Source organism: Tinamus guttatus, unplaced genomic scaffold (assembly GCF_059628265.1).
Source record: "Tinamus guttatus ecotype Peru unplaced genomic scaffold, ASM5962826v1 Tinamus_guttatus_pri_ptg000115l, whole genome shotgun sequence".
NCBI classification, from domain to species: Eukaryota; Metazoa; Chordata; class Aves; order Tinamiformes; family Tinamidae; genus Tinamus; species Tinamus guttatus.
The window spans coordinates 389,318-404,545 of record NW_028288649.1 but is presented as its reverse complement, the minus strand read 5'-3'; the positions used below and the strand labels follow the sequence as shown (position 1 = coordinate 404,545).

The 15,228-nt window shown below is 49.8% G+C and overlaps 1 protein-coding gene across 1 annotated transcript in view; it reads right to left on the bottom strand.

Moving 5' to 3' along the window:
- Positions 1 to 7,064: 7,064 nt before the first annotated feature.
- The window catches only part of EEPD1 (endonuclease/exonuclease/phosphatase family domain containing 1), a 54,812-nt gene continuing 46,648 nt past the window's right edge, over positions 7,065 to 15,228 (bottom strand). The window contains exons 4-7 of the mRNA XM_010212402.2: positions 13,968 to 14,102; positions 12,916 to 13,048; positions 7,755 to 7,949; positions 7,065 to 7,565 (exon numbers count right to left, since the gene is read on the bottom strand). Of these exons, the coding sequence (XP_010210704.2) occupies positions 7,366 to 7,565; positions 7,755 to 7,949; positions 12,916 to 13,048; positions 13,968 to 14,102 (663 nt within the window). The 3' untranslated portion in view covers positions 7,065 to 7,365. The remainder of the gene's footprint in view (positions 7,566 to 7,754; positions 7,950 to 12,915; positions 13,049 to 13,967; positions 14,103 to 15,228) is intronic.

Below are 15,228 nucleotides of genomic sequence, written 5' to 3'. Positions count from 1 at the left end.
CTCTTATACTGTATTGCTGTAGATTATACTACGTCATTTTCTGCTCAATTCTTACCCATTTTCTCATCAAATCAACATAAAAATGTTTAATGTAAAAGAACACAGAAACATGTCTTTGTGCAATAAGATTAAAGCTGTGTCACACTGTAAAGGACCATTTGCTACTAAGAGACTTCATGTTAAAAGAGAGAAAGGTATTGCTCATTTAATGACCATGAACAGCTTTTCTCCCCAAAGCACTGGTTCATATCTTTTCCTATACAGTACATGTTCCAAGAAGCTCAATTCTGGAAGAGGTTTCCCACCTTTGAGGACAAGTGTAGCATGTCTGGAAGCCTAACACAGCAGTGCTTTGGAAGAAGGACTGGCAGAACCGTGATTTTGTTACTAGCCTATTTTCCATGAACTCAGACACACAGGGACATAGCACAGCACAGCTGAGCCACGCGAGCGAACGGTGGCTTCGGGCGTCTGTGCCACAGCAACTCGAGCAACCCAAGACACGAGTGAGGAGAGAACCTGACCCACAAGTGCCCTATTCTCGTGCTCCAAGCAACAGAACTGCTTCTGAAGCAGATTTACCTCCATTTTAACGTTGGTGCTATATCCAGAACAAAGCAGAGACAGCACGTTATTGCCTGGCACAGCCAGTCAAGTGGTGAACAGCATGCACAGCCCAGGAGGACTTAGAACTACATTTTCCTGAGTCCAGGGTGTTGTGGAAGAAGTGAGGCAAATTGAGTTTTGCACCTGTATGTATCGTGACCAAAGGGTTTGTTTGGGTAGGTGACGTTCTACCAGGCTGGTCTGAAATCCTAGGAAGGAGCCATGGATCCTTCTGTGGATTGATCTCTGGAACGAGGCTCCCTGTGCTCCAGTTTCACACGCCTGAGCCCTGCTGCATCTTTCTCTCATCTCACCCTGCACTTTCAGCCAAAGGATGGAATAACCCCCGTCCGCCACAGGCTGATTTTACACCCATAACAGTAGCCACCATTCTGGCCTGGAAGTCTGGATGACACATTTTGTGATCCATAGGGAAGAAAATCCATAGGGAAAGCTCTTAGCTTAGTTTAGCTGAGCAGTCCGCAGGTTTTAAGTAATCCCAAGAAATGAGCTGCCATTTTAGACCATATCACAAAAGCGCTGCATCAACCACCCGACTTCTCCGAAAAAGAAAATGCACTTCGCCTGTGCAAATTTACTCGATTTGGTTATTTTTAAGAAACGGACCAAGAACCCAGCCTCAAACTCGTGTTGTTTGCAGTGCTGTGACCTGAAAGCCTGCTAGCCTGTGCATGTTGAGGGAAAGGCCCTTTCCATGTCCCTCCTCCGGAGGTGCCCGCAGCTTTGTGGGCCCGGCTTTGCCCTCGCGCTGGGCCTGGCTTCACCCTCGCACCGGGCCTGGCTTCGCCCTCGCACCGGGTCGAGCGGGCCTCGCGCTGGGCCTGGCTTCACCCTCACGCTGGGCCCGGCTTCGCCCTCGCGCCGCCGCAGGCCTTTATGAAAGGGAAATCTTTTCGAAATGATTCTTTTTTTCTTACCAAGGAGAACTCCCAGCCTTCCTCCTGTTGCTTCTATGTTTAAAGCAACAACAACAAAAAAGTAGAAAGCTTTTTCCCTTCCCTCAGTAGTAACTGTTATAGTGGGAGGGTATTTATATAATGGAAGCCCTGCTAGTGACCTGCTTTGCCACAACCGCCATGGTCCCAGGCCTTTCTCCACTTGCCCGTTCATTATACTGCTGCCCTCCCATCCAAAATGCTGCTGGTCTTTCTGCTTTGTTTGAAAACCTGCATCTCATTTTCCCCCATGCAGCTGGTGCCATTTAACTTTCTATATTCTGTAACTTTCTATATTTTTTTTCGTTATTCCATAAGTAGGTGCAAGTAGTTGGAGGTTTAAGTCAAAGTGGTCAGCATAAATACATAAATATATATATAAATCAGTATGTAGCAGTAGATTCAACTTTCAGCTTCTATTTTTAGCATCAGATTTGTCCTTCCACCTTTGTAAAAGTGTAAAATTTGGAAGTGCAGCTTTTGTAACCTTTCTGAATCTGTTTTTTACTGTGATGAGCCTGGTTCCTAAATCATAGTACTGAAGTTCTGTAATAAAGGTTTTGAACACTACTGCGCAGGAGATCAAGTTAGTATAAAGTTCATGATGTCAGTGATGTGATGACAGGCTTTCCTACTAGTCTGGTCTGGTCCCTTTGCTGCATATTAATGACTCACTATTTATGTCATTTATACAGAGAAACTTGGTCAATGTTAGAACACGTGTTCCATTTCACCTAGCTGATTTTAAATGGCATTTTATATAACATTTCCAAATAAAAGAGAAGAACAGAATCTAGACTATAGGAGTGTTACTTTCTCCTGATGAAGATGGCTCTACAGCTAGGTGGAAATTTAGGTTGTGAACAAAAGATTGAAGGTTTTTCAGAACCATGTGAGAAACCAGTTCTGCCCTTGGCTAAGATACAGGTCCAAGGCATCACCAGAGCCACCTGACTGTGCTTCATTTCCCAACATCATCCCCATGGGAAATAGCAACTCCAGCTGCTCCGCTTTGATGCATCTCCTGCTCTCCCCCACTGCTCCTTCCCGGGCTCATTATCCCTTCTCACAAGTGGGTTTCATTTTAAAGCGACTTAATCATTTTAATAATGGGGTATTAGTGCCAAATTAAGGAGTGCTTTTCAATATGGAGTTTGAAATGAGATTGTGCATCTTCAATATACAAAGAGAAAAGAATCTATTTTGGGTTCACCAAACAATTTCATCTAATGTAATTAGGGACTTTTCACAACTGGAAACAGGCCATATTAGATTAAATTCAGTGGAAAAAAATGAATACTGAATTTTAAACCATGAATTTGTGTTGGTTCAATAATAAAAAGATGTCATCAGAATTACACTTCAAGGCACAACCATGTACTTTCTGTTAAAGCTGTTCTGTTAAATTCATTTCTCATGGAGCTGCTGAAGTATTTCATAGCTTCTAAAATCGTAATGCCTCTACTACTCTTTCTCTTGGAGACCCCTTTTCCAACGGGCCGAGCGGACATGCAGCCTCTCCAGACATGCAGGAAGAAAGTGGAGCGCTAATTTAACTCATTAGACAGTAAGGGACAAAATCCTAGCTGTCTGAGGGCAGAGGTGGCCGCAAAGTGCTCAGGTCCCAGCCGAGCAACCCCCCTGAGAACATCTCGAAGGGTCTCAGTCTGCATTAGGGTGCAGTTTCCATCTCATATCCCAGACAAGAGATGGGCCAGGCTCTCCCTGCTGGTTTCTATGCCCATTTCCACTAGGGGGAATTTGTCCTGATGTCCTCCACTCATCCTATAGGCTCCATTTATTTAATCCCAGTCCTTTGCTTTCACCTCTGTGCCAGGACTGTGTTCACTAATTGAGTCTAATTACTAGGTTCACTAAGTGTTGAAACTAGAAAATGAGGTTCATTCCCATCCACCAAAAAATCCAGATTCAACCTAAAAGAAGATTCTGACAAAATAGGTAGTATTTTATAGCCAGGGTCCCCTTGATTTTTCCTCCATTGCACCTTTCACAAAAGCAGCGTTTCCAGGCTGGGACAAGATTCCTCCCTGGAAGCACCGAGCAAAGCCCGTGGAGGGAAGCACCCGGCTGCCACCCACCTCTCCCTCTGCACTCCATCCCCATCCTTCCTCCTTTCCTCACCTCTCTGAGCCCCACATCCCTGCTCAGAAACTTCCCACACTTCCGCCTTAGGACGGCCCCCCGTTGCACCTATATCCTTGACAGTAATGTAAGAGTAGAGGCAAGTATGATAGGAGCTACCCAGCCGTATAAAGCTGCTGTTGTCTGGGGGACTGAAGTAAAAGGCTGGAGAAAGAACATCTCCCTTGAAGACCGCTACTTAAAAGCCAGTGGGAAAACATTCGGAGTGCCCAGCACGGGCGCTCCCTGTGTTGCCTCTTCCTGCCAGGTTTGTGCAATGTTGCAAGGCAGGTCTGTGCGCGTTGCAGTTTTGTTGCTTTTTAAAGGAGGACAAAGCTGCCACAGAGCTGATAGAGACCCTTCCTGCTGCGCCGCGGTTTGGGAACAGCGAGCGAGCTGGGTTACGAGTTGAGCAGGGGGCTGGGCCAAAGGAGAGGGCCCAAGCCGTGTTTACCCCGCAGATACACTTAACCCATGGCTAGCCTGGAGTAAATCCTTTTAGTTGCCGTGATATGACACTGGAGCCTTTTACTTTCAGGGAAATGGAGATAAAAAAACAACTTAAATAAAGCTCAGGCTGCTTGAGGTCCCAGGAGTCTCGTCTTATGTTATAACCTGATGGAGCAGGGGTCTGTTTGAACATGCCTGTGTCCACACTATACGCTCGCCTATGCACACGTGTGGCCTTCCATAAGGGATACCCGACCCCAGAGCCGCAGCCTCTTGTCACTCCCCTGAACAACAGCAGCGACAGGCCCAGCCGGCACACGCAGGGATCGCGATAGGGAACACCTTTGGAAAGGTACCTGACGATCGCTTTTACAGCACCCAGAGCCCTACAAGCTGTTGATGCTGGTTACACACTGACAAGGGGTTCACACAGAGCTGCTCCTGCACCTACTCCAGCTGGGGCTGCTAAGAGCTACCTCTGAGCACTGCTAGTGCTCCGTGTGGCAGCTCGTACGACTCCTTGCAAATGCATGCTTTGCTTCGGCAAAGCAAAGGAGCAGAGGTCTCCAAAGCTTTACTCATGTCCAGACTCCATACTAAAAAAAAATGTGAATTTGTGAAAATCAAACACCAGGAAATGCCTGTGTGGCTTTGATTTTCTGAGAACATACCCCAGATCCTTGCTGTTTTTATTTGCTTTGTGGGTGCTTGAGCTTACAGCCTGAAGCACCCCCTCCCATCACTATGGCTCTGCTCAGCACCACAGAGTGCATGAAGACGCAGAAAAGAGAGCCCACCTCGCTCCTGCAACAAGTATCTGAAAATAAGCTCCCTCCCATAGTCCTGGTTACTGGAAAGGCAGGTAGGGGAGGAACTACCAGCTACCACTTTGCCATGCTTTGCACTGGCAAAACATGACAAAGATGTTCTTAGGGAAGCCCAAAATCTAGCAGGAAAAGAGAAAACCTCACAGAGACCTTGATCATCCCCACAGACATTGTGTACAAGGAGAGCAATGAAAGAATCCTTGGTGCAGAGTCAGGGGATAGTCATGACTATCCCCACATGAAATAACCAGCCCCATAGCTTGCACCAACCACCCACACAAAGGAGAGCTCTGCTAGCCCCTACCTTCCACCCTGCTCCCTCTGCACCACCCGGAGCATCCTGCTGCTCACCAAGCAACTCACCTTGCTGGAGCTGCCCGTCTCTAAAAGCAGCCTGCGAGTCCTCCAGCCCGTGCGTGGGCCTTGGTGATCACCCCGGCCTGCGTCGGGGAGGAAGGTGCCTCAGCTCCCTCCCTTTGCCAGCAGCTGCAGGGCCAACAGCCCTGTCTCCACCATCAACCCAAGGCTAGACTGACCCCTCAGCTGGCCCCAATGCAACCCCATCCCAGACTTTGGTGCTTTGGTGCCTGTCTTTAATCACACCCGCTGTGATTAAATGGGATCTGGCCCATCTAATGTTTCATTGCAATAGCTGCAAAGGCTTCACTGCCTCCCAACACATTTATGTGGGGAAAATACCAGCGCGGGGCTTGTGGGCAGCAACCAACGTAGTGTGAAGTTCACACATAGTGTGAATCAGATAGGTCTAAAGTTGCCCTCACTTGCGGCAAGCAGCGGGCAGGTTACTCAGGTACCTCAGGTTACCTCGCAGGTTACTCAGGTACCTCAGGTTACCTCAGCCACATGGGTGCATGAGGGCGAGCACGTTCGTGGGGGCTTTACTGCTGCTCACGCCATATGATATTCACCAGGCCGCAGTAACTCCACTGCACCCCAACCTCCCTTCTGCAGCAAGTGAAGCGCCTGCACGGTTTGGTGCCCCTTGAAATAAGCAGAGCCAGCAAAATCGTGGCTGCTGGGAAAAGACAAAACGGCAGTGTGAAACTGGAGCCAAAGCTGGACCCCAGCTGCCCTGCTGGCTTCTGCAGTGTCCTGGGACATATCCCTGCCCCTTCCTTTCTTCAAAGGGGAATGCTGCAGAACTTAAAAATGAGAGAACAGAAGACAAGGTCAGAGAGTCTTGTTGCCAGTTCTCCTGTGAGAAAGAGCTTCGTTCTCCTTGTCCGTAGCCACATGAGAATTCTACAACTTTTTTTACGGCTAGCTCACAGTCAACAGCAGTTTGAGAGGGTAGTAATGGCCAGGCTGCTTTATCTTCCTGCAGTTTAGCATTGTTTTATAAAGGAAGAAAATCCATTTAAAATATTCAACCATGTGTGTGTTTGCATGTGAACTCACACAGTTGTTTTTATCTGCAACAGGACAGTATTTCATAACCGGAAATGCTACAGGAACATTATATTGTTTTGCTGCAAAACGCTCGGTTATAACCTCTCCTCTGTTTTGGCGCTGCTGTGAGGGTATTTTTCCCTTTATAGCACGAAGGGTCATGTCAGCGAGCTCTCCTTTTCATTCAGCAGTAAAATGTGCTGCGTGGTCACTTTGAGCCTGCAGCAGAACATGCTGGGCTGCTCCGCAGCTCAGCCTCTTTCACGTTCAACATCCTTCCTTCGTAAATGCTGAGTTGCTTTTTCCAGCCCTGGGTCACTTTTTATTAATTCTCACTTGAATTTTTTTTTTGTCTGTGGCAAATGTAATGCCCAGATGCAGTCACGGCTGCTTGTTGGCTGAGGTCCCCCCTCTCCGGGCAGGCACAGAGACAAACTCCCTTTGCAGGGCCACGCGTTGCAAGCAGACCCCATCAGGTGACAGGGACCAGGAACACCTCCTTTGCAAGCAGTTAACTGTGCTTGCAAACTGCCAAGAATTTCTACAGCATTTCTGTTTTTTACGGCCTCTGTTATTCCCTCGATTTACGAGGCAGCAAAGGAAAAATAACCACTGCGCACATCCCAAACATCACCACAAAGCCTCCTTGGCTGCTTTTTAACAAGACCTTACACAGTATTAAAAGTATGCTTTATTTTCTGTACAATTTTCATCCAAATCTCCGGGCACGGGAATGTCCATAGTGTCCCCATAAAAAGTTACGGATTGCTCCGTTGCCACGAGACACCCCATAACCACCCACGAGGGGCACCAAGCGAGAGCCGTCCGGATCAAGTGCTGCTGCTTTCTAAGTGTCAGGAGGGACGACGGGAAGGAGGGAGAGAGGGAGGCAGTTCTGCTTCACAGTTGAGCCTCGAGCACACGGAGCTTCCGCCGGTTCCTGGGGGAGCCGAAGAGTCGCGCCCAAGTTCACGTCATCGTTCGTGCTTAGTGTTCGAGTCGTTGCGTTCAACCGTCACGCCGTTCCCGTTCCGCGTCACCTCTTTCCTGTGCCAGTCCTTTTCCACGTAGAATTCAGCTAGCACAGGGCAGTGGTCCGAGGCGACGCCGCCCCAGGACCAGTTATCGGGAATCCACGGGTTGGTGAGACCTTCTCTCACAACGGCCCAGTGACCTGCGTGAGAGAGAAGGATGTTTGGATTCAAACCCACCAGCTTGTAAATCCTTCAAGCCTACTAAACAATTCCAGGCAGCCTCCCCAGCAACTACAGAAATTCACTGCACATAGAGTAACATTACCCGCAAGTGACACTGACCACTAGCTTCAGAAAGGTTATACAATGCAACTGAAAAGCAGTTCTACCTGTGAAAACCTTTTTCAAGCTCCGGCTGATCCAGATGTTATCCAGCGACTTAGATCCTTGAGGGTTCTTTGTGCTGATATTGGTGAAAGTATTTGAAGGGACCAAATGATGGAACTTTTCTTTCCTCAGTATGTCGTGGTCGCTGCTGTCTGGGGCCTGGTTAAAGTCCCCTAGGATGATCACCTCTTTTTCTCCTAGAAAACAGACAAATCAGGAAGAAAAAGAGACACAAGTGAAGGAAAAGAACATGCACTGCTTAAATATAACAGGGAGGCGAGAAGATAGCAGGAGGAAAAATACAGCTACTGAGTAGCATTACTCTGCACTACTTACACTGTTTAAAGACTTATTTTCATTAGCTACTTATTTATGGCCATTCTGATTGTGACACAAAAATCCAGAACTCATTTTACACTCGTTTTTAAACATCTCTTCAACAATAGGGGTAGTGACAGACTCCAAGACTAGATCACAGAGGTCTTCTGATCACAGAGGTTTTTAGAAGCCTGTGGCTTGGGAAGCCTATCTTTTTCTTCAGCAAGGTGCACATCTTCTCCAGCTCGTCCAGACCGTTTGTTACAGCTCTGCTGTGAGCATCAAGGGCACTTCTGCAAGAACCCCTGCTGACACAGCCTGACACAGCGTACACCAGCGCCCCAGAAGTGGCCGCGCTCGTTCCAAACCTGCGCGTTCCAGGAACCTAAGGGAACACCACGAGGAGCAGCCTGCAAGCCTGATGGCGGAGGATTCATTCACAAACCCTGCAGATACTCAGTGTCTGCAGAACCTTTCATTCGTCTGGCTCACTGAGGAGGTACTGTAGAACTCAACATGTCAGAATTTGTCTCAGGCTGTGTTCTCAAAGAAACTAATGGGATTACTTGACATGCTCACGCAGTCTTTGTGGAGCTAAAAGGCACCTCATTTCTGGTCACATCACATTTCCCTGCACAACGCCGTGCTCAGAGTGCATGCACAAGGTGTGCCCTTGGTGTGCAGGACGCAGAGCTGTCCTGCCTGGGCGCTGCGGGAAGCTGCATGATGCCCAGGGTCCCACTCAAACCCCAGCCAAAGGCTTGGGATTTGTCAGGCTCCTGACAGCTGACCAAAGAAATTGCTGCTGCTACTGGAGGAGGAGGAAGCTGCTAGAAGGAGACCCCAAATTATTCCAAAGGCGACCTCGGAAAAGAGGGCTATTAAACTCCCTAAGCTCTTTGCTTTCGGGCTCTTGCATAAACCTCCACGTTTTGTGCTGTTGCTGTGGAAGCCACGGGCCGGGAGAGGGAGCACAGGTTAAACAGCAAAACCTGTTCCCTCTCCTCTGCCTGTGGTGCTTGAAACACGGACTGGGAGGGCACAGAGACACCTGCAGCCTCCGGCTTACGGAAAGGAAGGCTTCGCTGCAGAGCCTTGCTGCTTGCTACGCTGCAGATGGAAAGTGATGAAACTGTGGGTCCTCTGCCCTTTGCAAGCCACAAGCCGTACTGGAAATTGCATGATGATGAAATACTGCTCTGTAAAGGGTTAACAGCAGTCGCCTTTCCTCCTTAAAACAAGCAGACAAAAATAACAAACAAAAAACTATTTTCAGGCCCATTAGAATCAAGAGTAAAATTGGTGCCTGTCTAATGGAGAAGGACAGAATCACTCTGGAACGAATTGGCTTGTGATGATTCCAGCTCCAGGATACAAGTAGTATCGTAAAGATCTATAAGGAAGTGTTTAAATCGTGCCTCCGAACCACAGGCTTCTGCCTTTGCAGCTAGCACCTTAGGGGAGGCCAGACAGGCATGCCCTGCGTGCCCAGCATCGAGCAGCGTGCTCGCTCCGAGCAGTAAGCCCTCATTTTTGCATGTCTCCCTGCAAAAAACAAAACAAAACAAAACAAAAGCCCAACAGTTTTGCATGTCTCCACACACATACAAAAAAAACCCAAGATCTCTTGCTTGACGAGAGCAGGAAAATGAATCTGGCCACGTTACGCCCGGGCGTCCTGAGCCCGCAGAGCAGCATCGCAGAGCAGGGTGCTGAAAGCAGCCGCGTGCCGCGGTCCTTCGCAGTGAGGGGCTCCGAACGGGCCGGGACTGAGCCACCCCGGCAGCACCTGCCTCCTCCCGCGCTGCCAGCTCCGCCGGGAAGCAGGGATGGTGCAGGGAGGCTTCGGAGCACACATCCTTACGAGGGTCACAAGGGACAGAGGCAGCAACTGCAGGACTGCAGGCCTGCGCGTACGCACCTCGCAGCCTCTTTCCCTCACGTGAAAAACTGATTCAAAAGTAAAATCACAAGTGAAAATTTCAACTGAATTCTGAACAGCTCAGAGAAAGGCCGCGGCTAAAGCGGCCTCCGTCTCGCTGCGCTCTCGGGAGCAGGTACGAGGTTAGCCGGGAGCACACGCAGGAAGTGAGTCACTGTGTTCTCCCCTGTTTTAAACTTCCCCCTGCAGAAGAGCTCAGTGTAAAGTCGCAGTTCAGCATAAAGGTCGCGGGGATGGCACAGGCTGGGGCAGAGCAAACACCAGCGCAGCAGAGCCCGTTCAGCCAGCACACGGCTGCAGGGAAGGGAAGCGCCCGGGCCCCTCTTGCAGAGGCTTGGGGGGTTTCACGGAGCTGCAGCTCACGGAGCTGCTGCTCAGGGCAGGCCCCTGCGCGGGGCAGAGACACCGACGATGCCCTGGCGTGCACAACCCCCGACTCGTTTCCTCCACTGCCAGTTCCCTTCCAAGCAGGCGGCTGCCAGCCGTGCTCCTGCCTCGGCCATTCCCTGCAACAGCAATGCCACGCGCCCTGCTTTCGTGTCTCAACCGCGTCCCGCTGCCCTCCGCGGACATCAGGCAGCGGGAGCAAGGCAGACGGCCCGCCTGGATCCTCCCGGAAGCGCGACGACGGAGATGCTGTCACCACCTCCCTCCCTTGCAGAGAGCTGGGTTTGAGCAGGCAGAACCGCGGTGCCCCGCCAGCACTTGGCCTCCGCAGGAGAGCTCTCCGCTGCGAGAGGCTGGTGCCGCCATCCCTCCCGCGGAGGGATCAGCGCCGCCCCACGCGGTGCCGTCCGCACAGCGGCCCCTCTCACGGGGTCGCGTCCCCGGGCCGGGGCGACCGGGCGCGCGGCGGCAGGAACTCGCTGCGTGAGGAAAGAGGCGGCTCCGATTCCGAATCACCAAGCGGTCTGTGTGCGCGGCCCTGTCAGCGCGGCAGAGCCTTCGCTCGCTCCCCTTTGCCGCGGCGGCCGAGCGCTTCCGCTGGGGCTCCAGCCTCCCGTGCCATCCGGAGCGCTGGATTCCTGCGGTGTTGGATTTCACTGGCCTCCAGGGAGCCATGAAGCCCTCCTTTCCTTCCTGGCAGCTCAACAAGACCCCAGTGGCACTTCCCTGTGCCCTGACAAATTGAATAGGCTCTTAAACACCCAGCCCCTCCTCAAGAGAGCGATGGCCAGATGACCTCTCAAAGGTCTACTAAGCCTCACGCCCAATGCATGGAAATTCTGCAGAAGGTGGCCAAGCTGGATGGGAGAAAACTACTGAGACAACAACCTGGTGCATGGATCACAGCAACTAGTGTCACATCCAGACGAGAGCCCACATGGTCATCAGCCCGCAGCAGGACAGAGGGGCAGGTGGGAAGAAAGCGAGAACTTCGCTACCTCGCTACCACTGAGCCCCTCCGGAACTGCGGGAGGGAAAGAGGGGAATGAGAGATGGAGAATCCACTGCTCTGATGGGAGCAGCGCACGGGCAGGACTGCTGCGCAAGAGGGAGGCACTGCCACGACCTGCGTTTCCTCAGGTGCCTCTTCACAAGGATGACAGACGGTGAAGTTGGGGTCTTGGCAAAATGGCTACGGAAACTCCTCCGTAGCAGCCACAGCAAAACCAGTCTTAATTACCCCTATCTGAAGGACCTATTTGGAAGAAACCAGAGGACTGCAGTATTTCTATAAATGACCTTGATTCTGGCAGAGTAATCCAGTACTTCAAAGCAACTGAATCCTATCATTTGTGTCTGAAACAAGGCCTGCATCCTACAGGCTCGGAGAAATTTGAATCCCTTCTTATGTGACAGCCTGAGCCAAGAGCAAGACACTCCAGTAATGTGTACACCATATGAAAGGAAAAACATGAAATGAGAAGAAGCCCCGATGTTGTCAATCTAAATTTAGATCCAGCGGAAATGTAACTCTGTTGCCTTCGGAAGAGCTACACATTTATCTGTGTCTCAAGGCAGCCTCCTGGGATTAGGCAAATGACCCTTTTGTTTAGCTTCAGCCTTTTCAACTCCAAGGTGTGTGGACAAATACTGAAATCAGTAGCACTTAAAAATAGCTCTGACTGACTTCTTGCAGCTCAAACGGAAAAACAAAAGCACACGCATAAAAACTGCAGACAGCACTTGTGTTACAGAAGATGGTGACTAACCCTGCAGAGCTGGGCCAAGCTGAAAACCACCATGCACCATATCCCTGTAACCCCTTTGTGCCTTTGCTAAGGAGTAAACAAGGTGCTAGATTTTTCTGTTCCTATAAAAGGCTCACTAGCACCGCTCTGAACATGAAACCTGCTGTTTTGCTGCATGGGAAACTGAACGTTACTCATCCTGGCACAAAACCAGGGCAGTTGTTTGACATCAACAGAATTATTCTGCATATTGCACCCATGGAACACCAGGATTTGCTTTCCAGTCTCTTGTCTCATTAGCATGCATCTCCTGATTTGCACTGCGTTTTCCAAAGTACCTCAAAATGACAAAAAGCAAACATATGGAACCTGTTTCTTTCAGGAAAAAAAAAAAAAGCCATTAAGCTTTGTCCTGATCGCTGGTAGGTCTCGTTTACACAGAGTAGTTACAGACAGGCTTAACCTTAGTGTCCATATTTTCTTTTTGCTGAAGTTGGGTCTTATACTCGTGTAAAATAATGAGGGATTTCAAGAGATCAGTAAAACAGCATGAAAGCTGGTAGGGTCCCCTGTGCTACTTGTGTTGATTTGGATACACAGAGGAAAAACACGTCTACCATTCTGTGGAGCATCCAAGCACAAATCCTGCTCAGGAGAGTGTGAGGCCGGTGAGGGTACCTGTGAACCTGCACGGAGACAGGTATTCTTTCTAGATTAGATAAGATGATCGTTGCGCCCATGAGAGCTGGCAGGAAAACGAGGCCATACCTTTCAGCGTCTCCTGCAGCGTCTGTGCAAAGGTTGCTAGCTTGTGGCTGTCGTGGTTCTTCCCTGTATTTTCTCCTGCGGAGGGTGGCAAGGCCAGATGAAGGTTAACCAGGGTTAGATCATTCATTCCAACCTGGGGGAGGAAGGAGGGGAAATCAATGTGATAAAGACAGGACAAGGAAGGTCACAGAAGCGAAAGCAGATACCTATTTCACGCACTTTCACTAGCTAGTCCTGGTTTTCTAGAACTTGCTTTGCTCTGTGCATGTGGCTTTCTGTTCTTTCTTTTTTTTTTTTTAAGAAAACAAGACCACATTTTGCAACAATATCCCACTACATTTTCAGTTCTGGGGAAAACTGATTTTCATAAGCAAACAGCTTCCTACTGCAGCAGCTGCCAAAAGAACCTGACTGCTCGTGAAAATCAGTTTATGCAACACCAGTTGTTAATAAGCTACAAATAATGTCATGGTCATTACATGAACTAATTACTACTCTCTTGCGATCGGCCCTTGCTTGCCACAGAGAATAACCAAGGAACTTAATGTACTTTGAAACAAGCTGCTGGCTCTCTGCAATCTTTTGGGACATGTTTCATCCTCTGGCACGAGTAATACTCCTGGTTTTGACCTGTTACACCTAAAAACTTAACCCAAAGCGTTACTAAAGATGTCAAATTCCCCTGACCGGACCCCTGCATCAGAGCCTGTGTGCAGCAGGGGCTGCTCGTTCACATAAGCACATGCCCAGAACAGAGTGGAAAGAGCCACTTTCCAAAACGGGTCATGGTCTTTGGTGGCTTTGGTGCAATGCAGAGGCTTTAGGATGGAAACTCTGCAGGATTCCAGCAATACAAGAGAGATCAGGCTCGGTCTCTCTGAAGTACCTATAAGTATCCTGCTATACAAGACACAAGAAAATGCTAAACTGATAACACATATTAGCCTCATGCAAATGTTATCTGTTGGACTGTGTCTTTTCCAAGCCTCTTACTCAAAATATTTTAACAAAAACTCAGCTCTGCAAGGCTCAGTTGGCACAGTTGTGGTTACCTTGAAATGTGCAAGATACGGGTGAGGGTACGAGTGCTTCCCGTTGCCGTTAGTCTGTACGTTCTCCTGAGAAGAGGCATCTTTCAGTTCAATGCCAGCTGTTGCATCCCAGAGGAAGCCAGAATATTCAACTCCCTGAGATTAAAAATAAAAAGGAAAAAGAAAAAAAAAGAGGAAAACTATTAATTAAAAGAAGGTAAAACCAAAACATTCTGCCCAAATGCAGTCCCCTGGATGCAACTTTCACTCAGAAAACTCAGTATCACGGTTGGTGCTGGCAGAGCGGTACATCACTCACCAAATTCGCAGTGGCAGTGAAAGCTGGTACAGGCCTATGTCCTGCCTTGGCATTTGCAGGGGGCAGGCAGCGTAACTTGCTGCATGAAAGTGTAAGGGACAACCATCAGACTGACACTGTGAGCAGGAGGTAGAGAGGAGAGGTGGAAAAGCTTCTTTCTTTGCATCGCTCCAGGGCCCAAACTTGCCACTAGACACGGGAGGGTCTCTCTGTCCCATTGGCTTCGCTGCCGACTACGTCCTGAGCTGGAACACGAATTGCTTTGCTACCCCCACCGCCGTGTGCTGGCTATCAGCAAGGTGATTTCTGCACCGTTCAGTCCAGGCAACAATTTAATAAGCTGCTTTAATATATATAGGTGGAACATACTCAAGGCTGCTGCGGTGGTGAAAGATCAAGACGCAGCCTTTTATGTGGGCTGCTGTGGGCCTCATTTCCTGCTTTTCCAGCCAAGGCAGCTGATTCTTGCTGGTGTGGTCAGTAATAAGGTAGTTTATTACCCATTTCTTTCAGCCTAGCCCTGCGTGGGAGTTCCAGTTCCCAGCGTCTCCCCTCTGCCAGCAGTGGCCAGCAGCAGATTTTTAAGGGGAGAGCATGAGCGAAACGAGGGCACCCAGGGGCTCGGTCTGTGCCCCAACGGGCGCTCCGCTGGTGACGCTTCCCGCGGGCGGGTGAGAGCCCCCAGCGCCGCGCGCTCCGCTGCAATCCGCTCGGCCAGGGCTTGCACGGCTTCGTTACCGCTGCCGGGACCTCCTTCGAGGGCCGACGGCTCACAGCGTCACCGGGGGAGAGATCCTGTGCTACGAGGAACAGCGCACGCTGCCTTCCTGCCCCTTCTCTGCAAGCCACGCACCATCTTGCAAATGTCTCTCGTGTGCAAACTAAAAATATCTCGGCTCGCTCAGTCTCTTGGCATGAAAACGGCTCCAGACCTCTCGGCCCTGTCAGTTTCCCCCCTTTTTT